Source organism: Fundulus heteroclitus, chromosome 5 (assembly GCF_011125445.2).
Source record: "Fundulus heteroclitus isolate FHET01 chromosome 5, MU-UCD_Fhet_4.1, whole genome shotgun sequence".
Taxonomy (NCBI): domain Eukaryota; kingdom Metazoa; phylum Chordata; class Actinopteri; order Cyprinodontiformes; family Fundulidae; genus Fundulus; species Fundulus heteroclitus.
In genome coordinates, this window is record NC_046365.1 from 2,892,414 (window position 1) to 2,918,111 (window position 25,698).

The following is a 25,698-nucleotide window of genomic DNA, read 5'->3' on the forward strand; positions in this document are numbered from 1 at the left end:
TTTATGCTGCATGAGTCCAGAGCAGGGCCAGACTACTCTCCCATCAGATGAACATTTGAGGAACATCAAATCCAAAACTAACGGACTCAAAAACAGCTTCTTCGCAAAAGCTGTAAGGGCTATCACCCCCTGCTGAGAAGCCTGAGTCTGTTACACATCACAATATCACTACTGTGAATGCATGTTAACTTATCAGGAGTGTTTCATTGCACAATTCTGTATATGAAGGTTGAAGAATTTTGCACAGAACTTACTGCAGGCATAAATGCATCATCAAAGAAGCTTTGAATGACTAATTAAAGCAACACAGTAAATCATATTTAAAATAGAACTGTCTTTTGGAACTCTGTACCAGTCCTAGCAGACCCTAAAGACTGTTTTGCACACCTGGGCTTCTCAATAAACGTGTTTGACCAGTGCATCCAACTGCCTGACTTAATCCTTATTTTTCTGTTGTGCCCACCTGTAGATATTGTTTGTGTGAATCCTAAACAGATGTCTGTCTAGAAAATAATTTCTATACTGTAACACCTGGTGACAATAAAAGATTCTTGATGTCTTCCAGAAGTGCCAATGCATCCATCATGCAGCATTGTGCATTTAAATGTTTATAGCAATCACTGTGTTTGCTTCTCACCTTGAAACAATTTCTGTGTTAATCTGTGGTAAACATCAGTGAAGAAAGAAATGTGGTGGTAGAAAATTGATTAAATGTTGTGCCGACTTTGATTTAAGATTTAAGTTGGTTTATGGGCCTTTTTTAATAATTTGAAAGGTCCTTATGTATAGTTATGGGTCACCAACGCAAGCATAAATAACACTGCGATTTTGAATGCTTAGGATAAAGTCAATCTATGATTAAAGGAGTGAAACGGAATGTCCATATGTCCATACGCCATATGTGTCGCCGGTTTCCCTGTCACCAAATGGAGTATACGCATGGACGAGAGTTTGTGTGAGGGACCGCACATTCTCCTGCCAAGTCTGTTTTATGTAAATCACTATCTTTTCTTGGAAAGAGACATACGTCAGTTTTAGACACCAGCTTGTGTGTACGCAATCTTTATAAATCGCATCCCTGATCAGTGACTGACAAAGAGGTTTGTTTTTCTGATGCTTTGGTCCAACGACAATATTGTCTGTCTTATCTGAATATAAAAACAGAAAATGAAATGTAATCTCGCCTTTATATTTTCAGAACTTGCCTGTAGACTGATCAGCTTATTGGGTTCATCAACATAACAATAGAAAGTTATGCTATTCAGTCTAATAATTTCACCAAGTGGGAGTATGTAAATATAGTAAAAAGAACCAGATCAAGTACTTAACTCTGTGGTACTCCACAGGTAACTCTGGTGTAAAATGAAATATATCAGTAGAATAGAATAGAAAATAATTATCCTTTACTGTCTGTCCGTGGGGAAATTACACCTTTACAGCTCAAAAGGGGCATGCAAATGGAAGTACACAGACATAAAATATTAAAATAAAACAACACGCGGATATCTGTCAGGAACATATCATCTAAACCAGCCTGCTGCTGTTCCCTACAGCACGTTCAAGCCTCTGTAAAGATTATTGTAGCAGGTACAGTGTGTCAAACACAGAACTAGGATAAGTACAGACTCTAGTCCATTATGTAAGGCCATGGGAATATAGTGACTTTCACCAGTGCTGTTTCAGTGCTATGATGCACTCTAAAGCCTGATTGAAATTGTTCAAAAAGTCATTGCTGGGAAAATGCTCAATTGGTTGAGGATTATGTGAGTTTTAAGACATCTGGAACAATTGCATGTGTCATAAGCAACGCTTGAAACACAACAAGACTGTTCGTCAGGGTGTTCATCAGTTCGTTCCAAAAAAGAGGTGGATGAAAATAAAGACGAAAAAGTTATTATAGTATTATATGATATTTTTGTTGCTTGTAAATCTAGATTTGACAGTTCTTTACTACATCTTCTGAAGTATACCTCACACACCACCATACAGAAAGTACCTTAGATAAAAGTTATGCTTGTCTTCTCTACTCTCTCCTATCTCTTCCTGCTTCCTACTCGTTCATCGTTGTTTCTTAATATCCCCACCCCTTTTTCACCCAATTTGCTTTGAAGAGAGGAAATCTGCTTTTTGCAGAAGCTGCAGCCGCCATCTGTGGATGAAGTTCTTCACTGTATGGAGAAGGTGGTGGTGGGGGTGAGGAGTTTTTGCAGCTCTGCATCATTTCCTTTCTCCTCATTTCTTCTGTTGTTGGCGTGTCAATCTGAACTGAGCTGTTTGTTCTCCTATCCTCCATTTATCTTCTTCATCTACTCTTCCCTTCTATAATGGATCTGTGCACTATTGTGATCATCGCAGCTTATTCACTTGCGTCTACAGGTAAGTTCATCACTGTTGGTATGAATAAAGTGTTAAAAACAGAAAGGCAATTGGGACAAAAAGCCTCAGCTTTATGCTTGACTGCAGTGTTTTTTAAGAAGCTGGTAAAGGAAATTTACAGAAATTTTCTCTTTGGTGAGCTTTTTTTGTGGCTATGGCCCAGCATGTATAGATATTTAGAGATACTTTCATTTATACAAGCTTACGCGTCTCTTATGCTAAGAAAAGCTCTGTGGGAAAACTGGTGAGGGTTAGGGTGTTTTTAAATTTCAATTTCAATAAAATCTTAAAAACTGGCTTTTTTCATCAAAGTTTAAAGTTATAGATTAATTAATATTATAGGTTATTGTCAATTTCTTTTTGAGTTCACAACAGCAGCACTAGAGGAAACTGTGAGTCTGTAACAGTGTTAAAAGGGAACAGATTGACGTTATTAGAACAAAAACTAAAGAAGTCTAATCATGTAATTATCAATCCCCTCTTTCTGGTGGCCGTGTTATACAGATTTGAATTAGAACAGTATAGCACCAAATGAGCTACGGGAACTTTACGCATGTCAAAACCGAGCCCTCGTACCAACGTCACATATGCACCTCAAAGTGCTTTGACTGCAGCCTGCAAAATTGGAACGGTTTCAGACTGAGAAGGAGTGCACACAGAGAGACAAAAAAAAAAACAGCTAGTGAAAGTGACAACGGATCTAAAAAGTGATCTGATTATGAAGAATTAGCTCTTGATAAATAATTTAACTTTTTGTCCTAGACACTTCTTCTTTTGTTCACTTCTAACATAAGTTGTGGAAAATCATGTTACGCTAAGATAAACTGTAACTGTTTAAGGGTTCTTTTTACATGGATTTATTTTTTCTTTTAGTTAAAGCCACAATTTGCAGGCATGCTATAAAGAATCAAAATCATCTCATTTTACAAAGGTGTCAGTCAGAAGAAGAGCAGGAAATCTACATGAATTTTACTACATCATTTTTACACAATGGCGCCTTGCAGAATCTCACGAGTAAGTACAGAAAATATGGGCAACAATGACATTACAAAAACTGGACATTTCTCCAAAATTTACCCAAAGACAAGACGAAAACAGGGAGGTTGCAAGAATAAAAAACTCTGGTTAGTTCTGGTTGTGTTTTCCTGTATTCTTTGCATATCTAAAGTAAGAAGGCAGGTCGAAGTAACAAGCCTTCTATTTCAAAGGAAACATCCAGGCCTGACTAAAATATTCTAAAAGCTTGTGGAAGAATGTGTTATGTCTGATGAAACTAAGTCAAAATCTTCAGGCCACAATTTCAAAAGATATATTTAACACCAGCAAAAACGAAAACTGTCACTAAAACGTGGTAGTGGCCGAGTCATGCTTGGGGGTTACTTTTTTCACATTAAACTGGGTTTTTGGCAAGTTGGAAGAAATTGTGAGCAGTTAGAAATGCCAGACAGTTTTGACCCAAAATCCTGAGTTGTCTGTTAGAAAGCTGAAGGGATCCCATTTTCCCAAACATACATATTGAAAATCGACAACAACAAAAAAAAACATTGCATGGTAGAGGGAGCAAATATTTACAAGTTAAGATGCTAGATGTTGATAGACTCCTTTCAATGAAGACTGAGTACTGAACTTAAATTAAAAAAGAACTTTAAAATAAACGTAATTTTAGGGTGAGCTCACTTACAGAGCCAGGCTGTTGCACCGTTCTTTTGTTGTTCAGTTGAATTGTAGAGGATATGGGTCACACTAAAGATCAGAAATATCTTAAAAAGGATTAATTATGGTATCAGTTTTATATTTCATAAAAAAGTGACATTTTAAAAAAGAGAATACACTTTGAGACCCACTGTAAACCACTAGGACATAAAAAGGTGTACCTCATCACCAAATCCGCTCAAATTACAACGGTCATTTTGAAAAGCTTCGCACCTTTGTGTAAGGCCATTAGAATCCACCTCGTTTTAGTTCATTCCAAAAAAGACAAGACAGGGCATACAGGACATAAAGCACTTGCAATGTTAAGAAAGGTACAATACAAATGTAGAAAAGAGATGAAAAAGGGAGAAAAAAACACCAGCAGCCTCTGGATCAAAAAAGGTTCAACATAATCAGGGTATCATCAGATAATCAGGGTAAAGGGATCCTAATGAAGATTTTGTGAAGTGCAAACTGGTTAAAATCCCATGGATTCTGATGCTGGATATGTGCGTTGCTGTAAAATGAGTGGAGCTGCCATCATTGCACTATAAAAAAGAAGGAAAACTTCCAACAACAGGCAGCTATCTGAAAATGAAATTCATAGTTGTTTTAACGCTTCTGCCTCGCTAAAATACATCTAGGCCTAATAGCACGCCTCCACGTGATTAAATGAATGTGCTACAGGTTCCAGCTGTTTTAGATGTAAGGGTGAAAATGTACATCACTGATGGAGGTATGTCCAGTAAAGCGTTATAAACCAGGGGTAACTAAAGTTTATTTGAGGCCCAGAGGGTTCAGGGGCCTGCCTTCAATTAGCCCTGTGTTACTAGGGTCGGATTCTATAGTTACACATAGAAGGCATTGCTGATGTCCTAAAATTAGACATTTAGATGAAACATTCGGACAAAAAGGAAAAAAAAAAACATTCTCTTATATCCGCAAACTGAAATTTTTGATTTTCCGCTTTTTAAGAGTTGGGAGGGATTACTTTTAAAGATTGGTCATGATGAAAATGGAATTAAACAGAACCTGAATGAAGTAAAGAAGACAGGAAATGGGCTGCTCAGTGGCACAGCTGTTAGCAATGTTTCCATGCAGCAAGAAGGTTCAAGGCTCGGTCAGGGCCTTTCTGTGGGGAGCTTGGATGTTCTCCAGCTCACACGTGGGTTCTCTACAGTACTCTGGTTTTCTCCTGCAATCATACGACATGAACGTTAAGTGGCTGTGACATTCTAGCTGAGAAGAAAAATGCACATTCACTGAAAAAGATCCTTGTAGATAGTAACAATTTTAATGGGTGGGGGGGGGATTGTTGCTTGTCTTAGAAATCTTTAGTAATTTAACAAAATCTCTGGTTGTGAGCTTGAATCGTTGGTCTGTAGTTGTTCAGTGTAACAGATTGCAGATTCAGAGCTCCTACAATCAAAGATGACCTACTATAAATATCAAGCGGCGTCCAATATTTGCTCCTGACAACGTCTGGTTCCTGTCTTCTTTTGCTCGATCACAAGCGCTTCTTCCACTGTCTCCTCTCCCTCTTTCCACCCAGTAACTGCAATAATTGGCTCGTCAACATCCACTGCTTGTTGTCCATTTATTAATGCCCTGATATTTCAGGTGGATCTGACTGACGTGGAAGTGTTGCAGCAACAAGTCATGCTGTTTGCCATTTCCTAAAGTGCAGTGGTGGTTCATAGTCTGACATGTTCAAGCCAAGATTTTTCTTTCAATTGTTTATTTTTTGTTTTTTATCTTTTACACATACATAGCTAAACAATGCAGGTAAATGATGCTAACCATAAAGTAGGGTAGAGTGTAATCAACAACATATAACACTGAACGGTCGTGCTTGGTCAGAGCATTTATAGGGATTTATTGTTACAGTGCAGACAGTACTTTTCCCGAGTCAGAGATCCATGAAGGACCCTCAGATGTTGAAAAATACTTCTCTTTTATTTTTTGAGGCATATGAACTTTGTTCAAGTCGGAGTGTGTCGTTAAGTCTTTGCTTGAACATAGTTATCGTTGGGGGATTTTGCTGATTCCAGTTGGGCAGTCTACATTTATTTGCTGAATCTGATATTATGTTCATTCTTTCCTTTGCAGCAGTGTCCAGGATCTTGTACAGTTTTGTACCAAAAAGCTATCTAATTGGTGACATATCTATCGGGCTTCTCGAGGCCTTAAAGCTACCTCCTCACTTACCTCCTGTACCTCCATCCGAAGGATTTTGAATTTCTTACATTCCCAGAAGACATGTATGATTGATCCTACGTGTTGGTGAAGATTCTCAGTCATCCAGGTCATGATCAATGTGACCACAACATTCCTCCCATGAGCCTAACGACTCTCCATTGTTGGGGCGATCAGTTCCAGGTGAACCTACATGTGAATCTAAGCTCTAATGAGGCCTAACCACCAGGTCTATAAAGCTTTAAAACTCCACACTACTCCAGACATTTTGAATTGAGAAAGCTTCCTGGATGTGATATGAAACATCTTCAGCTTCAGAATAGAAGTCCAATTGTTTTGTTTTGTAACCTTTGGATTGTTCCTATGGAGGTTATTCACCTGCGACAGTTTGGAGACGAGTTAGGGAACGTATTACCTAATCTCAGTGACGTAAGGTATACCCTGTACATAAATGTATAGTTTCACAGATTCTGACGTCTAATATTCCATTTGTCATCACTGGAAACACATCTCATCCTTCTGCCAGACAGCTCTGAGCGTATTCAAAGAAGATTTATGATTAGAGTTAGAGTACAGTACACCGAGGACATGGCACCCTTCAGTGAAATTGATTTTATTAATATCCCCCCCCCCCTCCCCAGGGACAATCGGCCTGTTCTTTTAACAATATTAATCCCGTTATGGATAATGTTGCTTAGGTATTCCATATTCCAATCTATGTCAAGATTTTTGAAAGTGAAAGTGTGTGCAGGGCTTTAAACGTGAGTGTGTTTAAGCCAATTATGGAGGAAGACAATCTGCTTCTGTATGTGACGAAGGGTTATGTCAAAAGTGACAATAAACTGGACCGGACCCTTAATATACTGACCTTACCTTTAAGTTCCACACATGTTGTTCCTTTATCTGGAAACCAGTGGTAATAGAACGATCTCAACATCCATCTTAACTAGAAGGGAACGACTTGGGGCAGTTATTCAAACCTTAGAGTATTGCAGGAGGGTTTGTCAGAAAAACTTACTGTACGGTTTCTATCTGATCAACGTTTTAAACCTTTGTCTTGTTCTGTGTCTTCTTCACAGTCCAAGCAAATGACAGTATCACAACTACAGGCAGCCCCATGAAGAATAATACCAGTCCCACTCCCTGTTCCTGCTCAAAAGTAACTCAAGCTACCCCCACTTCCAGCTCCAGCAGCCTCAACCTCATCCTGGGCATCCTCAACGTTACATGGAAAAATAATTGTGAAGGTACTATCCACCTGTTCCCATATCCTACCTTCAACAGCTCTCCCCTGCCAGTCTGTTCCATGGAGGACGGCCGAGTCCAGACGATGTTGGGAGAGGTGTGTCAGCATAAGAGGGGCTGTAAAAATAAGACAATGTGGAAGCTTGCCAAAGAGGAACTGGTGGATGGTTACAACATTACAGAGAAGGGAGCGAGCAAAACGACCCGCTGCCAGAAACTTCAGGTGCACTGTGAAGGTTGGTGCCAGCTCAACAGCTTTGTCGTGCAAAGTAAAACTCAAAGATAAAAACTGGACTTTTTGGGTCTACTTTAGAAACTCAGCTTGTTTTCCATGCATGAGTCCCATTTCATTCTAAATCAACAATTCACTGGAAACAATAAACTGAGCCGACCTAGGCTGTCCGAATGACTCCATTTAAACACCAAAAAATCTAGATACTGTCAGTGCATCATAAAATACATTTGCCTGAGCTTATCTACTGTTAGTTTTAGGACTTTACAAGAATAATATCTGTTTGTCTCCAGTTGAGAAGCTCCCGGATTTGCAGGGGGAGCTGAGTGCCTACAAGGCGGTGACAGCTTTGCTCAGCATCGTACTCCTGATCTTATTATTGATGCGCTTTACGAGGCCCACAGTTGCAGCCCTGCAGAAGAGATGTGAGTGCACACACACACACACACACACACACACACACACACACACACACACACACACACACACACACACACACACACACACACACGCACACACACACACTTGTTGCAATTTTGCAAAGAACAAACATGTAGGTACATGGACCTAATTTCCTCTGAACTGCTTCTACATAAATAAACTTCTTCAAATGTAGTTTGGTTAAGCTGACATTTGAGATAATCGACCAGTTGTCCAACATGTCGGCAAGCCAGCAACAAAAGCTAAAAAGGCTTAATGTTTTAACCGTGTAAAATTACTATTGCTGTTTTTCAGTATCAGACAGGAGGCAGCATCACTGGGTTGGACCCACACAAAGTCACAGTGGTGAGTCGCCGTCTTTTTTTTTTTTATATATATATCGGTTACTGTATGATTTAGATTATGAATACCTTATTTTTCTCACCAACACATTGACACACACACACACACACACACACTGTGTACTTCTCTTAGATTTTGATTTCCCAAAAAATAATGATTTGCAAAAGTTGTTGAGTGCAGTTTTCATCTATCAGTTATAGATCGGGTCAAATCCATCCTAAACAAGTGGAATGGATTTGAACTAGAGGTCTGAGGTCCATGACAGTTTCGGAACTGGCCCATCCAAACTTGGGGCTATTGTTTGTTCTGAAAATACACTGGCTTTCAATATTTAACAAAGCATTGTTTTTTTTTTGTTTTTTGTTGGGTTATGTAACTTATTTATTTGACTTTATTTATTTTATGTTTAGGTCTATTTGTTTGAGTATTTGTTGCGCTAGTGGACTTTTTTCGTAAGTAGGCTGACAGGAAATGGGGTGGAGAGAGAGGGGGAAGACATGCGGCAAAGGTGCACAGGCTGAGACTCAAACCCGGGATGGTAGCGTGCATGACTCCTATGCCACCACGGCACCCTAGCTGTTAGATTTTAAATGCTCTGTAAAGGAAGTTGGATTGAATTGGGTTGGATTCATTTGGAATGTGAAAATGTTTCCATTCATACGTATCTCTCACAGCGTATTAAGATCCAATCCACCAACAAAGCTCCACCATGCTTTAAGGTGGGCATTATTCAGAGAACATCCTGTTTTCTTCTATTGAGGAAGATATTGATCTGGACCAAAGATCTCAAACATTGATTCTGTCCACTAGACTTGATTGATGTTGGAGAGATTGGCCGCAGCAACAAACCTGTAGATTAGAGCAGGAAATAGACTTCTCCAGCCACGGCTAAAGCTTGGGCAGTGACATAAATGTTGTGATTTGTGGACTCAACAGTTTTCCATTTTGCTTTTAAATATCTTCTACAGAACACCAAATATCAATTAAAAACAATCAATAGCTTTTTTTTGTCAAATACATCATATTTGTGTGAAGACTCAATGTTTTCAGTGTTGATTCCTCTTTATAAAATCTACAATAATCGGCAACTTCTATTGACGGTAATCCATTCCTGTCCTAGAGTTGATCTCAGTTTGTTGGCTTCTGTGTTTTGTCTTCCTGAGAACTAACTCCAGATCCTCAATGAGACAACGATCTGGGGAGTTTCTTAGTTCTCATCTCTGAACCACTCCATTATCACTTTTGCCTGGCGTCGCTGTTCTCCATTATACTAGGAGGATCATCACCAAATTGTTCCTGAATTGTTGAAAGAAGTTGCTGTTAGAGGACAGCTTGTCCTTTTTAACCGTGGCAGTGTTCTTGGACCACGCTGTGACTAGAAGCAACCTATCAAATGGATTGTATAAGGTTGCTTCTCTGTTGCTGTCAAAGGCCTCATGGTAGCTCTCTACTTTTCTTCTCTCTACTTTCCCCAACAAAAGACTTCCCAGATGTCCCAAACATCCAGAGAACCCATAAAGTTCTTGAGGTTTGCAAAAGCTGTTGTTCAGGCCACACTTATCATAGAAATTAACTTTTTCTGAAAAGACAATAATTTCAAGCACATTTGCCACTGTTTTACTGATAATGGTGTCCACTGGACGCTTTCACAGCTTCTCCTATGGTGGGTGGTTGACTCTGGAATGGCTATTGATAAGTAGATTAGTATTTTGACGGTTGTTACACCATGCAAAAGGATCTGTACTCCTTCGGTTTTTCCTCTTTTATCTTTCAGTTGTGAACACATTTGGTGACCCAGAAATATATATATTGTATGCCATCAACAAATCTTCATAAGAGATGTTGCAATGGTTGCACTGGGAGCATGTAAGGGGTGGGAGAATGGAGGCTAGTGGAACACCACATTTGATATTAATTCACTAAGATTTAGAAATGAATTACAGAAAATGGCTCCAGTCTGCATGGCTACAATAGTGGTCACCATGTCACGGCAGCAGCTGTTGGATTTCAGGCCATGGTCAATTTCTTTCACAGATACACAATGAAACCTGCTGCCAGTCTGGTAGACGATGTAGCTGGCACCGGTGAGCTGGTGTACGCCGCTGCTGAGAATCACCAGAAGCTGTTTAGAAGCCAGTGTCACAGATTGCCTGCAAGGGAAGCATGTATGGCTACAAACACATTTTTTCATCCTATATGTTTCTCTTTCTCCCATCTTACTTCTGAACAGTCTCCTACCATCGAGGGAAAAGTGCAGTTAAGAATGATGATGATGAAGAGAAGAGATTTTCATACCCAGGTGAGCAGATATTATTTCACAAAGTGCTAACAGAAAACTTTCAGACAATACGTCATATTTTACATGTTGTTGTGTTAAGCAGGACTGTGTCATTTCTCTCTCTGATTACTATGGACACAGAAAACACACAGTATTATTTTTGATTGAATGAACTTAGTTTAACAGCACATTTAAAAACTAAAATCCTGAATCCTGCTTGAGGTGTTCAGTTTACAAGACCCTGAAATCAAGTTAGTATAAAATAATTTCCAGTTTGTCTGTTTCAAATTCTGACCTGATCTAACTGTCCCAGCATGCTGTTATGCTCTGTGGCGAAACCTATTTGTTTCAATATTTTTAGTGACTGTAATCTTTACAGTTCGAACTATGTTATCATTCAATCAATACAGAATAAAAAATTCAGGGACAAGATCTCCCAAATAAAGATATTTTCTTTGCTGTTCCAGTTGCACCCAAGTGCATTGCAGCTTAAAAGATGATAAATAAAATGAACAAATGATGCTAAAACATACGGTAATGAAGAAGCAGTCATTTCTCTGGTTGGCTCAGAGGATAATTGCAGGAGCTCTTATAAATAAAGCATTAACTGTCACGTTCTGTTCTGGTTTATGTTTATTATTTGGTTAAAGTAGCTCTTTTCGCCCTTGGATTTATTTCCGTTTTTGGATTCTAGTTTAGCCCTTTATTGTGTTAGTTATCTGGTCCCTGTTTTAGCTCTACTTTTAGTTCTGTGCTTGGTTTGTTTGGTTTTGTCTTAGGGTTATTTTCTAGTGTCCTGTCTGCTCCCTTAATCACTCCCACCTGTCCTTGATTAGTTTCCCTCCACTCACCTGTTCTATCAGCCTATTTAAACCTGCCTTAGTTCTCTGCTCCCCGTCGGTTCATCACACTTCATGCCAACGCGTTTGTGCCTCCTCGTTTGTTTTGGTAAGAGCCCAGCACTTTGATCCTGTTTTTGGTTAACCTGCTTCTGTTTATTCTGCCCAGTTATGTTCCTGTCAGTGTATTGGATGTCTGCCTTACCCACTTCTTTGGATGTGGTTTTTGTTCATTTTGCGCTTCAATAAATCCAGCAAAAGGAAACATTGTTTTGGCTGAATTCTGGGTTCTGCTCCACACCACTCATGACATTAACAGTGTAGTAGATTCACTTTAGATTCAGTTTAGTAGATAGTTAGGAACTGCAGCAGTTTGCAAACCTTACTGAGCAAAACTAGTGGAAAACCAGCACTTCCTGTCAGCACTTATAGCAGAAATATTAGCTCACTGGTAATTTGTTTTAATTTGGCTCCTCTTTTATTTTTACCCGAACAGCTCTGGAGCGCCTGACAGTGGGTGACAGCAGCCCTTCATGTAACAGAAACTTCTATAACTTCTAGCCTGCAGGGTCCTCCACCTTCATATCCACGACTGTCTTTCTCTGCATGTTGAGGATCAGTATTCTAATGTGAAGCTCTGGATTGTAGCTTTGTGTAGACTTCCTGCCTGTGCTTCTCATGAAAATATATTACTATGATTTGCATCAAACACAAACATCTTACAGTCATCAGTCCATCTGAGTCTCACATCACTTCTTTGTCCTCGGAGCAATAAAATCACTGGTCACCAGGTAAAGGCTGTGGAGTTGTTGGGTCAGGAGTGTGTCAGGTGGCTGAGGGGCTTCCCCAGGGCAGCACTGATGTTACAATTTATTTCATAGTATAGTTTTATTCTGTTTGTAAATTGGATCTGTTTGTCTTGTAAAGTACTTTGAGATGACATTTGGTGTGATATGGTGCTGTATAAATAAACTAAACTGAACCAAACTGAATTGAATTCACTCAGCTGGGTGTTTATTTTTTCTGCATCTAAAGGTTTTCATACTTTCTTGAAAGCAAAATGTTTATGTTGTAAATCTTCCAAATCACAATGTTACCAAATGTAATTATTTTAAGAAGACACAAACTTGAAGTAATTCAGCTGTAGAGGCTTTTTTATATCCCCTTACAGCGAATATTAATATTCATAATCCTGTTAAACTGCCAGGTTTGTCAGAAATTAAGAATTAGATCTTAATGAACCACTTAGAAATGTTTTCCACAAATAATGTTACGCTCATCCTGTTCAATTCAACTGAAAGACAGATATATCTATTTGGATTAAAATCTAATAAATAAGAAAAATAAAATCTTTCTTTATGTACACTGTAGAGTTTTAGGTCAAAATGGACTTGTGTTTGGATCTGTTCTAAGACTTCATCCAGCATAACAAACGGTCTTGTTGTAAAAAAAAAAAACAACAACAAAAAAATAAATAACTTCTGAGCTTGATGCTGCAGTAACACATCTCCCTGAGGGTATGGTGTGTTTTGCCCGTGTGCTATTTTCAGTGTTTGTATGCAGCACTTACCTTACCTGGCCAGAAGAATGTGGGTGTACAAAGGATTCCTGGATCAATGTATGTTGCTGTGCTTTTTTGTGTCTCTGCTGTGTCTTCTCTAACCCCCAGTCAGTCGAGGCAGATGACCATTCACACTGAGACTGCTAGAGGTTTTTCTTTCCCCTTAAAGGGGAGTTTTCCTCTCCACCGTTGCTCCATGCCCCGCCTCTCGCCCAGTGAACGCTGGAGATAGACACCAGCAACCCCCGCGACCCCATGAGGGATTAAGCGGGTCAGAAAATGGATGGAGGGAGGTTGCTCCATACATGCTCAGAATGAGGGATTGCTGCAAAGTCATCGACAATGCAGACGACTGTCTGCTGAGGCTACATGCTCACCCAGAAGGACTGAATGCTGCTTGTCAAGACTCAATGCAATCTGCTGGGTTTCCTTAGGTAGGAAACTTTTTGACTAATCTGTCTGGATGATTTGATTGAATTTGACTTTGTAAAGAGTCTTGCGATGACAAGTGTTGTGAATTGGCGCTATATCAATAAAATAAAATTTTATTGAATCAGAATCCAACTTGTAGTGACAATACACGCACATTCTTCCATAAGGTTTTGGAAGAGTTTAGCCATTAATGGATACAGCAAACAAGCTTAAATTTAAGATTTTATTGGATGTTTTTCTCTGTAAGAAAGAATTGTATTTTAACCCCTCTCCTTGTTGAAACAAAAAGAGAACAAAGGAGACTGCTGTCACATGTAGAACTGAACAGAAAGTCCTACTGTCTCATATTCTTTTTGCACCTTGTTGATGGACATGATCCTGGTGGCAGTAGTAGGATTCTGGCGTACTGTGACCTAAAAAAGACTTTTATGACTTTTAAGTCTTGATTGGTCTTGGTGGCTGTTCCATGAAAGCAATGGTCCCTTTGACTGCTAAGTAGAGAATGACTTGGACATTCAGGTTTATGCTGGACAAAAGGTATGGCTGTCTACAAAAGATCTGCCCCTACGAGTGGACTATAAGAAACTGGCTCCCAGGTTTATTAGTGCTTTCCCGATTCCAAGGTCATTAATCCTGTCTCTGTCCACCTGCAGCTGCCTCGCAATATGACAATTCATCCCACTTTTCATGTTTCCAAAATCAAGCCTGACATCTTCTTCTTGCCAAGCCCTCCTTTACCTCTGCCTATCATACTGACCAAGGATAACTGAACCTTGGATTGGATTCTGGATATGCTCTGGTTCTCTCCCCTTTCAGTACCTCTCCCTGTATCTGAATAATACAGACTCTTCTTTGGATTTCCTCTGTTGCACCAAGCCGAGCAAGGGAAGCAGCTTCTAAGGACAGTGAGAGCACTGAGCTCCTCTTGGGACCACAGTTGGAGTTCTGTGCTACTTCCTGGATCCAAACGAGATTATGGTTTTGTCCTTTCCCTTTCAGTTGTTCCTGAGACCGTCCCAGAAGTTTCCCTCACTGGCTACACCCCACTCACAGAAAAAACTCAGTTAAATAGATGGAATGGTTAGTGCTTGGTTTGCGCACGTTTGTGCCGTTAAAATTAGCGTTTGTGCTGTTTTGGTTTTGAAGATATTAAAGAATATTTGTTAAGTTCATCTAGAGTTCACCATCCCCGCATTTTGCTTTGAATCCAACCAAGCTGGTCAACTTCTTTAGTGCTTCGTTTGTGCAGGTTTGTGCCGTTAAAATGAGCGTTTATGCTGCTTTGGTTTCGCAGATAATATAAGTTTTAATTCCGGCCGGTCACGTCACCACAGGTCGCCGCTGCAAAATAAAGCGCTACATTGTTATTCCTTTGCTGGTGCTGAGCTGGAGCCAAAGCAAACCAGAGTGGTCAACTTCTTTAGTGCTGTGTTTGTGCATCTTTGTGCCGTTAAAATTAACGTTTGTGCTACTATGGTTTCGGAGATATTATAAATTTTAATTTCAGCCGATGACGTCAACCCAGACTGCCGCTTCAAAATAAAGTGCTACGTTTTTCTTTCTTTGCTGGTGCTGAGCTGGATCCAAAGCAAACCACAGTGGGCTACTTTTTCAGTGCTTTGTTTGTGCAACAACAGCCTTGGAATAAAATAAAATAAAGTTTTCATTAAGATTTGCAGCCCAATAGTTTTTGGGGAGCGTTAAGTTTTTGATATTTTGTGCTGAGCTCAATACACAACAAACCAAATTGGTCTATATTTTCAGGCATTTCTAATTCAATCTATATACTTTATACTTTCAGCTGATAACACAGTCCATATATTCATAGTTGAACAATATTTCCCACTTCATGCATAAAGCCAATAAAAAGTGGAATGGTCCTTCAGCCTAATTAAAGGTTTAGCTTAGGTGGACAAAGGAACGTTTTAGGAGATCGTTCCTTACAGTGTTGTTATACTTTATAGGCTGACCAGTGTGATTTATTTTTTGCAGTTTTTCTGTTATTGATTTTAGTTTGGGTATGTTTTCTGCGTTATATAAGCCTGTACACTTTAATTGCCCTTTTGTTAGGTGCAGACACCCCCAAATCTCCCTATTGTAGAGCAATAAAGGTTTGCTATTCTAATTAATTCAGAGGAGTAATGAACTATGACTACTAAGATCAACTATAACCAAGTTATTGTTTGAAAATGTTATAAACATTATACTCTCGAAGAAGAATAAACCCTTCTGATTAGGAAAAATAGACTTTATGAAAACAGTTGAACATTCTAATAAATGAAATGCCTTTTTTGTGGCTCACTTGACATTGCTATCTAAAGTAAAGTTCTTTAAATGAGACAAAATAAATCGTAATATTTATTCAGGAATAAAGTACAAAACAATATAACACACATTTTACAATAGCGGCTAAAACATCTTGCATGATAAAAGAAAAATATAAAATTAAAAACTGCTTTCTTGAGAAAAGTGTTGAGACCAAACGGTAGATCTGACCACATCTTCTTACACAATTGAGGAACATCATTAAGGACACTACTCTGTGTCGGTTTAATTGTCAGGTCCAATTCCTTGAAAACATACCATCGTATATACTTATCCAGTCAACGTAGATCTGGTAAATGGATGACATCAGGATATTAGAAATCATGATTACTGTAATTAATCGTTCTCAAATGTTAACTTATAAATGGACTTTTGAGATGCCGGAGAAAATCCACCCTACAGAGCACCAGAGCATAGAAAGGAATGGGTCACAGACAGGAAGTGTGGCTTAAATCAGTGTCCCTGCTAAAATGTTTGATGGATAGCATGTTTGTTCTGACCATATGAGCCCAACCTTTGCCTTGTCAAATACTGACCAAAACATATAAAATAAATGATCTATGTATTTAAATAATTATTGATTTTATGGTTTGATTGAGGAAAATGTATGAATGGATGTGGAGCACTTTAACTATCAACCTTATTCCTAGATTCCATGAGACATTTTGGTATTCTGGTTGCAACTTCTGGTCTCGTCGTGTTACTAATCTGGAATTTTCTATTATTGTAAATCGCTGAGCGCACATTAATTGAGTGTTTGATTATTTTCAAGAGATATATCAAGTTGTTTTCTGTTGTAGGTTGCAAATGTGGTCAGGAATGTAAAAGAATCAAGCGTCTTTATTGCTTTATGTCATCATAATGACATTTTTATGAGACACCTGCTCAGAATTCACGCAACACACAGACACACATAAAAGACATCCATGGAAAAATGAAGAATGAGCATTCCTAGAGGAGATCCTCAAAAATGCAAAAACACAGTATGGAAAGAAAACCAGGTCCTGTATAAACAGGCCAGGAACAAATTGAGGAGATCCAGGCAGCGAGGAGAGACTACAGCAAGAGGCTAAAAACTAGCTTGTAGGCTAATGACCCTACTACAGATTGGAAATCTTCTATAATCATCACGGTTTACAGGACATGTCAAATTCAAGTTGGTGTCTGATCCGACGGATAATCAGATAGTATGAAGTTGTTGCATTTACATCTGGTTCAAGAGACAATGTCAGGTCCTGGAGTCCTCATGCCTGAGAGCTTGTGCTGACCACCTGACATGACCCCACCTGTCAATCATCATGGAGGCTCGTCAGTAACTGACCAATCAGAGATCACAATTTGTCCTAAAGTGAACCGCCCCTGACATCCAGAAGCTGCTCACCCGTTCCCTCTGACAACATTCCAGGATTGGGCTTCATTAAAAAAAATGATAAAAATGGTTAAATGTTGTCAGCAGGGAAAGTACAATTCAGACATGGATTATCTCAAATGTTTTTTTTCCTTTCCTGAAACTTAAAATGGAGTCTTGTAAAAGATGGATATGTGGCCGATCGACCTCATGAAAAGATGAAGACAACAGTGATCAACAGGGAACTACTGTATATTCGTCTGCACAAAGGTAACTCCATTTGGTACAATGAAAACATCTACTGCAGCATGCAGTAACTACTTTAAGTTACTAATATCTTTTTCTTAAGTTGGGTAGAAGTTGGGTATTTAAATTTGGCCTTTAACGTCGATTTTAACTACACAGACATGATTTACAACTCATTTGGAAAAAATGTTCCCTGTCTTTTTTGCCTTATTATTAGTAGGTAAGCCAAAAATACCTCTTTTAGAACCCTGAGCTTCACTATCCCCCCCATTAATAATGTCTTTGTTGTCGGGGGTTAGCTCGGTCTGGGGTACACTCCTTCGTCGGCCCCCACTGTGATTGCATGTGTGTCTGTGCTCATTTAAAATATTACTATGACTGCAGAAGTGTATGTCTAAAGGGCATTAAAGCTGGGGTTGTGATGAGTGTGCAAAAAATGCTCTCATTGACCCCTCTGCACACAAACAGTAACACACACACCAATAAGCAAATATGCAGGTTTTATAGGGTTAAGAAGCTTGGTCAAGGACACTTCAACATCACAACTGTCTGATTGCCATGCAACTAGTATTTCCATTTACGTTGGTCTAAGTAGTCCACAGCATTGAACTTGATGCGCCTGCAAAGCAAACTGATGCAGCATCATCGTTATGTGATGCTACTGCAAAGTAATCTGTTGCAGCAGTGGCATCATCGGATGCTTCTGCAAGGTAATCTGCTGCAGCGGTATTATCGTCTGGCACCAAAAAAAGTGCTCACTTCACCATAGGAATAGAAAACATGCATGATCTGCCAACATCATTTTAATGACATATATTTCCTCACTAAATAGGCCGCGCCGTCTTTTGTTGTAAACAACTTTAGGGTCCAATTTCCAGTTAATCTCTGTTGTTCCATGTGCAGCTGAAGTACATGATATTCTCATCCATCTGCACCGCTGTTGCCTTTGTCTTTTTCATGTTTTCAGATCAGGGGAAATAGTCGACTGGAAGGTTTTAAGGGAGTTTACCTCTTTCACCTCTTCTAGGAATGTGAAAAATACATTTCTTGTCTCCCCATGCCTCTACGCCCACTCCCACGTATCTCGCACATGTCGCAAAAACAAGGGTAGAATGAGTATAGGCAGAGACAGAAAATGAGACCTTTACAAACCGGGACCAACGGCATTGCTACTCACGTTCACAGTTAGGAGAGGAACAGTGTAATTTCTTTTTTCACAAATTGTCAACAACTGGAACCCCCACTTTTGAAACCATGCAAACTGATACAAGATTTAATTTAGCCAAAAATACAATGCATCCTTTGTGTGTAATCCATGTGAAAGCATGACTATATAATGAACATAGCTAACAAAATGTTGAACCCAAGATTTGAAAACAAAGATGATGATTCAGTTGCCTAATCTGAGTAATATTTAGGGTTCTGCCTCATGTTTAAAAACTAGTTTTTTGTTGCTATTTTTGCACATTAAACTAATATTAGCAATACAAGCCGAAACATTAAATTTTTCTGCATTCCATGCATTAAAATGCCTGAAGAACATGTGCACTATTGGAAGTAGTAAAGTACCATTTAGTTACATACAAACAGTAAGAAGTGCAAAAAGCTAATCTAACATTGCAGGTATCTACATTTTACACACAGTGGCCATGATGGACTTTAAAAAGAGGGCTGGTGAAAACGTCTTACTTTGAAAGTGGGGATTCTGACCCCAGGGCCTGTTCCTATTGAGATTCATGATTTGGATTCCAGGGTTGGTTCAGATTTTTTTGGAGTGAACTTTTGGGGTGAAATTATTCTCAACAATAATTACTTTTCCTGTAGTGTTCAGGGTGTCATGAGCTTATAGAAAAGTCAAAACATCTTTGAGAGATGGAAGGTTATCCCTGCTTTCGCAGACTTTAGCAATATCAAATATCTCAAATAAAAAATGTATTGCCTGATGGATACGCAGTAAGGACATTAAAAAGAGGATATTCAACTTTTACAGGAGACTTTTGTTAAACTTGTTGTTTTCTCAGCTGAACAGAATCCCGGTGGTTGAAGCTGGGTTTAGTTTTGGTCCACCTCATCAGCTGCAACTTCTCAGTCTGCTATAAGTCTACTAAAATTAGATTTTGTCGCTGGCTGTTATTTGTGCAACAACATTACACACGCCTGTCCTTTCAAGGTCTTTTTAAATGATCCTCCTGGTGTGGTGATTCTGAACAGGTGAATAAAATCTTGTAAATATCCGTCTTAGGTTGGATGAAAATTATGTTATAATTAGGTACAAATTCTCCATAAGTCACATTAGCTTTAGCGTGGTTAAATTAATATACACATGGTGTCCTTGATCATAGTGTTATCCTTTGTTATAAATGTACAATGTTTGTAGATAGATGGAAAACAGGGTCCTTTGCTTCAGAGACGAAACCAATCAACACAGGTCAATATTTCAAAGCATATCATCTGTGTTCCTATAAACATAATTACTAACAGATTTTATAGGGATGTTTAATTATTGCCATCTTTCTGACATTTTATGACACATTTTTTTTATTTTTGCTTTGAATTGCTGCAATCATCTACATTTATCCATTTCAACTGTCTTGCTGTCTTCAAAGCAACAGAAAAAATGTTGATTTTGAAGAATATTGAAATCAATTTTTTTTACGGGGGAGGAGGAGGGGGAGAAAGTGAGACAGGAAGGTTGTCAGCAAGTGCAGATTGTGGTTTCCTTTGCCGTTGACATCAGCTTCCTGTTTGTGTTATATCTGGCTCAACCGAGACACGGTGTCCCGCTCTTCCATTCTCATTCTCAGTTGTCCTCATTTGCCGTCTATTTTCCTTGCTTTATTTTCATTCATAGAAAACGATGGAGACTTCAGCTGTGCTTCGCTCTAACGGTTTCCTTGTTGATAGTTTGTAGTATGTCCCCTAAAGGATTTATTGAGTTAAAAACAATTGTTGAGTGACAAATGAGAAAATTCCAATGCGGAATGAATGATAGATGAATGAATGAAGACTAAGGTTGAAGAGGTGCTGCAGAATCCCAGAGAGCCGCTCTGCACAGGCTTTCAGAACTCTGGGGTAGACACCATCTGGACCTGCAGCCTCGTTCTGGTTCACTTTCTCCAGCTGCCTCTTCATCTGACTTCTAGAGACAGAAAGGTGGGAGGGGGAGGCGACGGGAGCCTTACCATCTTCTGATTTGGTTGAAGACCAACATGCAGATCAGAAGGGCTAATTCATTCATTCATTTAATTGTGGATATATTATTTCATACACACATTTATTCATTCTAACATATATACCAGGGATCTTCAATTCCAGTCCTTGAGGTCCGTTGTGCTGCAACTTCATGTGTCCCTGCTTCTTCACACCTGAGGCAAATAATCAGAGCATCAGCAGGACTCTGGAGAACTTGACTCCAAAATGAGGAGGTAATTCAGCCCTTTGATTCAGGCGTGTTGGATCAGGGTCACATCTAAAAGCTGCAGGACACCGGACCTCGAGGACCGCAATTGAAAACCCCTGATATATACAGGACATGAGGGGTTGGGTAAGTTGCTTTAAAAATGTTCCTGGTTACAATAACTCCACCTAAAATGTAGCATTTGTAGAGGTATTTCCATTACTTCAGCAAGCAATGTTACCAAGTTCTTTAGTTACCTTTTAATTACTTTCCATTTGAATCCGTCACAGGTGGGTGGCGCTGTAAACTGAAGTAGCTAACTGATTAGAAGAACTGGGATTTAGGGTTTCTGGAAGGGAACCGGTTCTAGTGGATCTGTTCCTTTCAAAGAGCCCATTTTGAATTTTGAAAATGTACCCCAGGAGAGCTGCAGGCTGGGGTATGCACATACTTACCCTCACAAGCTGTTCAGACAAATCAGTTGACCAACATACATGTTTTCAGACTGCAGAGGAAGCCAGAGTACCTTGAGAGAACCGACACATGCACCAGGAGAATGTGAAATCCAAATTTGAGTACATGTTGTTGAATGGTTACATTTCCTACACTTGTGTGTTGTTTTCCTTTATTCTTTATATGATTTTATTACCCACCCACCTCTACTGGCATGCTGATACGTGCATAAATACACCATTTGCCATACAAATCAAATTTAGCAAAGTTTGTTTACTTCTATTAACACTTATGTCCTTAATTATGGCGTTGTTTATCTTTTCATTGCTTGAATACAAATATTTGTTTATCCAGATTTATTTATTGGAACTATAATACCTACAACTATATCCTTTTATAGCAAATAATTGGCAAATTTAATACAAATTGTCCAAATACAGCATGGTAGCAGAGTATAAATATAATTTTACTATTCAATTCAATTTGATTTATATAGCGCCACAACACATGTCATCTCAAGGACTTTACAAAGTCAAATTCAATCAAATCATACAGATTGGTCAAAAAGTTTCCTATCTAAGGATACCCAGCAGATTGCATCAAATATTGACAAGTAGTATTCACTCCATGCATTGTCCATGCCTTTGCAGCAATCCCTCATACTAAGCAAGCATGAAGTGGCAGTGGAGAGGAAAACTCCCCTTTAACAGGAAAGAAAAACTCCAGTAGAACCAGGCTCAGTGTGAACAGTCATCTGCCTCGACCGACTGGGGGTTAGAGAAGACAGAGCAGAGACACAACAAGAGAGACAAAAAGCACAGAATCACACATTGATCCAGTAATCCTTTCTATGTTATATGGTAATGACAGAAGATCTGCCTCCCCCTGGATGGTATCGCAGTTAACAGAACGCCAGACCAGGTGTACCTACTATGAAAAGAAAAAAGACAAAAAGTTAAATCTGAAATAACAACAAACAATGCAAATTGGAGAACAGTAGGAGAACTCAGCAGAGTAAGAGAAATAGACCCTGATATCCTCCAGCAGCCTAAGCCTATAGCAGCATAATTATAGAGATAGTAAGGGTAACATGAGCCACTCTAACTATAAGCTTTGTCAAAAAGAAAAGTTTTAAGATTAGTCTTAAAAGTAGATAGGGTGTCAGCCAAGGGGGAGTTTTTTCTCTCCACAGTCGCTTCATGCTTGCTCATCATGGACAGTTCATGCAAGCCTGTGTTTATCAAGTTGGACATCTAGCTCAAACAGATCATCATATGGACTGAACAAACTTTATGTATCTCCACTCCACCACCAGTTTCAGACCTGGGGGGAAATATCCCTATTCTCATACGCCTGCTTATGCATATTGAAGTATAATTCAGTGTGAATTTTTCCTGCCGAGGTCTGAGCGCCAAACTCTTAAAATATTGTATCAATAAAATTCTTCTAATTGCCTTTTCTTTCTGTGTGAGTTTTTCAGATTGAAATGGGATTTAAATGACATGTCTTGGTCAAAACATAACAGCAATTTTTTTTACTTTATTACCACAGGCCAATTTCATGCCATCCAGATTAGGTGATTGATTAAGAAAATTATTTCTTAATGACTCCAAGTTAATGTTGCCACACTCCAACTTGAAAACAGAAATGTGCACATTTGTATAAAACACCACTAATGCATGAAACCTAAAAACATTTTTATGATCATTGGAAACCCATTAACTTGCATTGAAAGATATTTTCTTGGATCATTTTATGTCTTAATACTGAATAGACCAGAATAAGGCTAATTTTGAACTTTTATGTTTCAAAGTGAATTTTAAATTATGTACGTTATCAAGTTAAAATAATAAAAGTATTTTTTATAGCACTGTATATATATAATGTATTTACTTACTTGTAAAAACATAATTTAGTTTATATTTACTGCCTGTCCTATTATCTTCTTTTGATCCCTCTTGTGGGGTGGGGTGGGGTTTATGAGCGGTTGGTTTTTGCGTACTTTTATAGTTAAAAAAACAAAAAAACTGACCATACAAATTGTGAGTAAAAACTGTTGGTGCCAACAGCTCTGGTTTTACGTTCTCAAACCAAGACGCACAGAAACAACACTGACATGTAGGGTCTTATTCTAACACCTTTTCACAATCTTACCTTTTAAATAAATCTGTGTATCCTAAATGGGAAGTCAATCTACCACACTCAGTAGTTTTAAATATAACATGAGAAGATGTAAGCCTTTCTGATTAAAGTGCCACAATTAAAAAGATGAAATGAAATAAATTAGGGTTGAATTAGTTCCGTAAGTTAACCACCGGGCCACCACTTTAACACACAGTTAGGGTAAAACCAGCCTGATTGCAGTAATAATGTACTCAGATATAGTCAAAGCTTGCTGAATTTTACCACATGTATTTCCTGTAACCAAACCTCCATCCAGCAACTCTTCATAACTGCGTAACTCTCCGCTAGCGCTGCTTTTTGTTTTTGTTTTATCTCGACCAACTGGTGAGAGAAATGTTAGCTGCCACATGTTAGTTTATAACCTATCCAAATATGTATTTAATTAAAGATTTCAGTATACTGTAGTGTTTACTGTAAAGTTGAGCAGTTGGTTGAATAGTCAGAAAGAGATACAGTATTATAATTTCCCAGGTAGCTTTGTTTGAGATTGCTTGAGAACATTAAGATCACCAAGACGGTAGTAGAAGTTAGAGGGAATAGGGAGGAGAATTCACTCTAAACAGATGCCAGTTATCAAGATGTCATCTCAAGACACTTTATAAAGTCAGTATATCCAATCATACAGACATGGTGAAAGGTTCTCTATATCAGGAAGACCAGCAGATTGCATGGAGTTAATTTGTTGCAGCATTCACTCCTCCTCTGATCATGCAAATAGCAACAGTGGAGAGAAAAACTCCCCTTTAACAGGAAGAAACCTCCAGCAGAACCAGAACCAGGCCATCTGCCACGACCCACTGGGAGCTAGAGAAGACATGCAGGACTGAGACTATAGATGTAAAAATAATAATTAGTTTTAACAAAAATTGCAGGAAGTGCAACAATTGATTATGTACTCCTCTCAATTTACATGGAAGCAGCATTATTTGATTTGTGTCTTTTTGTAGCAGGATAATAATGTTCCTGCTTCCCTAAATACCAGTCATTTGAGTCTAGTCATCTACAGATACCAAGTTCCATTCTATTAAAGGTAATCAAATCATTACCATGTAGACCCTTAACACCTCGGTGCATTTAAAAAGCAGTAAAAGATCACCACATTTGTTTTGAATGAGTTCCCCTTAACTCACCAATGACATTCAGGTTGCTGCCATCCCTCCTCTTTTACCTTGACAGCAACAGATGTTTTGTAGGAACCACCGTTTCAGCAGGTCAGTCTTGAAGTATTACATCCCCTGAATCTTTTTTTCATCATTTGTTTCTGTAGATGTATCTGACTCCATACATGCAGCTTCAGTCTTCTAAAAACCCTCATCTTGCTCCTGCATATTATGTTTTCATGCCGAGGCAGTTTTCTGAAGGGCTAGCTAGGCTGATGCCAGCAGGTTCCCTCCTTGTTGAACTGTTGACTTGAATTGTTGATCATTTAGCTTGTAGCATTTTTCATTTTTCATTTTCATAAAGTGCAGAAAGAACTTCCAGAAAAAAAAGCTGTTGTGCTGCTTTTAAGACGTAGCGCTTTGCTTTGAAAGCTTCAGCTTTGCTCAGCTCTTCCCTACACAGACATCAGCCTGGACACGGTGCAGGGAGCATGGAGCCTGAGACAGATAGACAGGAGGATGCAGCAACCAGTACGCTCTCTGCCTCACTGTAAATATAGTTTTGAAAGATTTTTTTAAAGCTAAATGTTGATTTAATGGATCAACAAAAATCTAACCATGGCCAATATAACAGCTTCTGGTCGGCCTGACATAAAACCACAGACAGTTCAACAACAATAAGTATCTGGAAAACCCCAATAACAATCATTTATGGATTCATTGCTAGAGGCCGCAGTCTTCCATGTCTGATGTAATATTAAAACTCATTATCTAGTCTGGTCAAGTCCAATTTTAAATTAGACTAAAAGGGTCATTACTGACACCAGATAGAGTTGATGTACCATTTAGATGAATCTCAGTAATTATGAGTGTATGAAAAAAACAGGTCTTCTAGTTATGCCATGGTGAGGAACTGCAGAATAGAAATATCTTCTTTCATTCCACCTAGGATAAACCAACGTCTCTATTCTTACACGAGATCGATAAAGGAAGCTCTGTTACTTCTTTCAA

At 38.8% G+C, this 25,698-nt stretch overlaps 1 protein-coding gene across 2 annotated transcripts; it reads left to right on the forward strand.

Moving 5' to 3' along the window:
* The first annotated feature begins 2,143 nt into the window (after positions 1–2,143).
* On the forward strand, positions 2,144–12,594 carry LOC105931212. Of its 2 annotated transcripts, none has more exons than XM_021320186.2 (6): positions 2,144–2,193; positions 7,344–7,745; positions 8,035–8,166; positions 8,477–8,527; positions 10,755–10,823; positions 12,138–12,594. In XM_021320186.2, the coding sequence occupies exons 2-6, from the start codon at positions 7,382–7,384 to the stop codon at positions 12,200–12,202; spliced, it is 681 nt and encodes a 226-aa protein (XP_021175861.2). In that variant the 5' UTR covers positions 2,144–2,193; positions 7,344–7,381; the 3' UTR covers positions 12,203–12,594. The 2 variants fall into 2 exon arrangements, with proteins under 2 accessions (XP_021175861.2, XP_012725248.2); XM_012869794.3 differs by lacking the exon at positions 2,144–2,193 and adding an exon at positions 2,256–2,376.
* The last annotated feature ends 13,104 nt before the right edge of the window (positions 12,595–25,698 follow it).

Excerpts from the sequence above, each read along its gene's own strand:
- LOC105931212 (XM_012869794.3), top strand. The coding sequence starts at position 2,325 with ATGGATCTGTGCACTATTGTGATCATCGCAGCTTATTCACTTGCGTCT. Across the intron at positions 7,746-8,034 it reads ACTTCAGGTGCACTGTGAAG|TTGAGAAGCTCCCGGATTTG; the intron begins GTTGGTGCCAGC and ends GTTTGTCTCCAG. Across the intron at positions 8,528-10,754 it reads ACCCACACAAAGTCACAGTG|TCTCCTACCATCGAGGGAAA; the intron begins GTGAGTCGCCGT and ends ACTTCTGAACAG.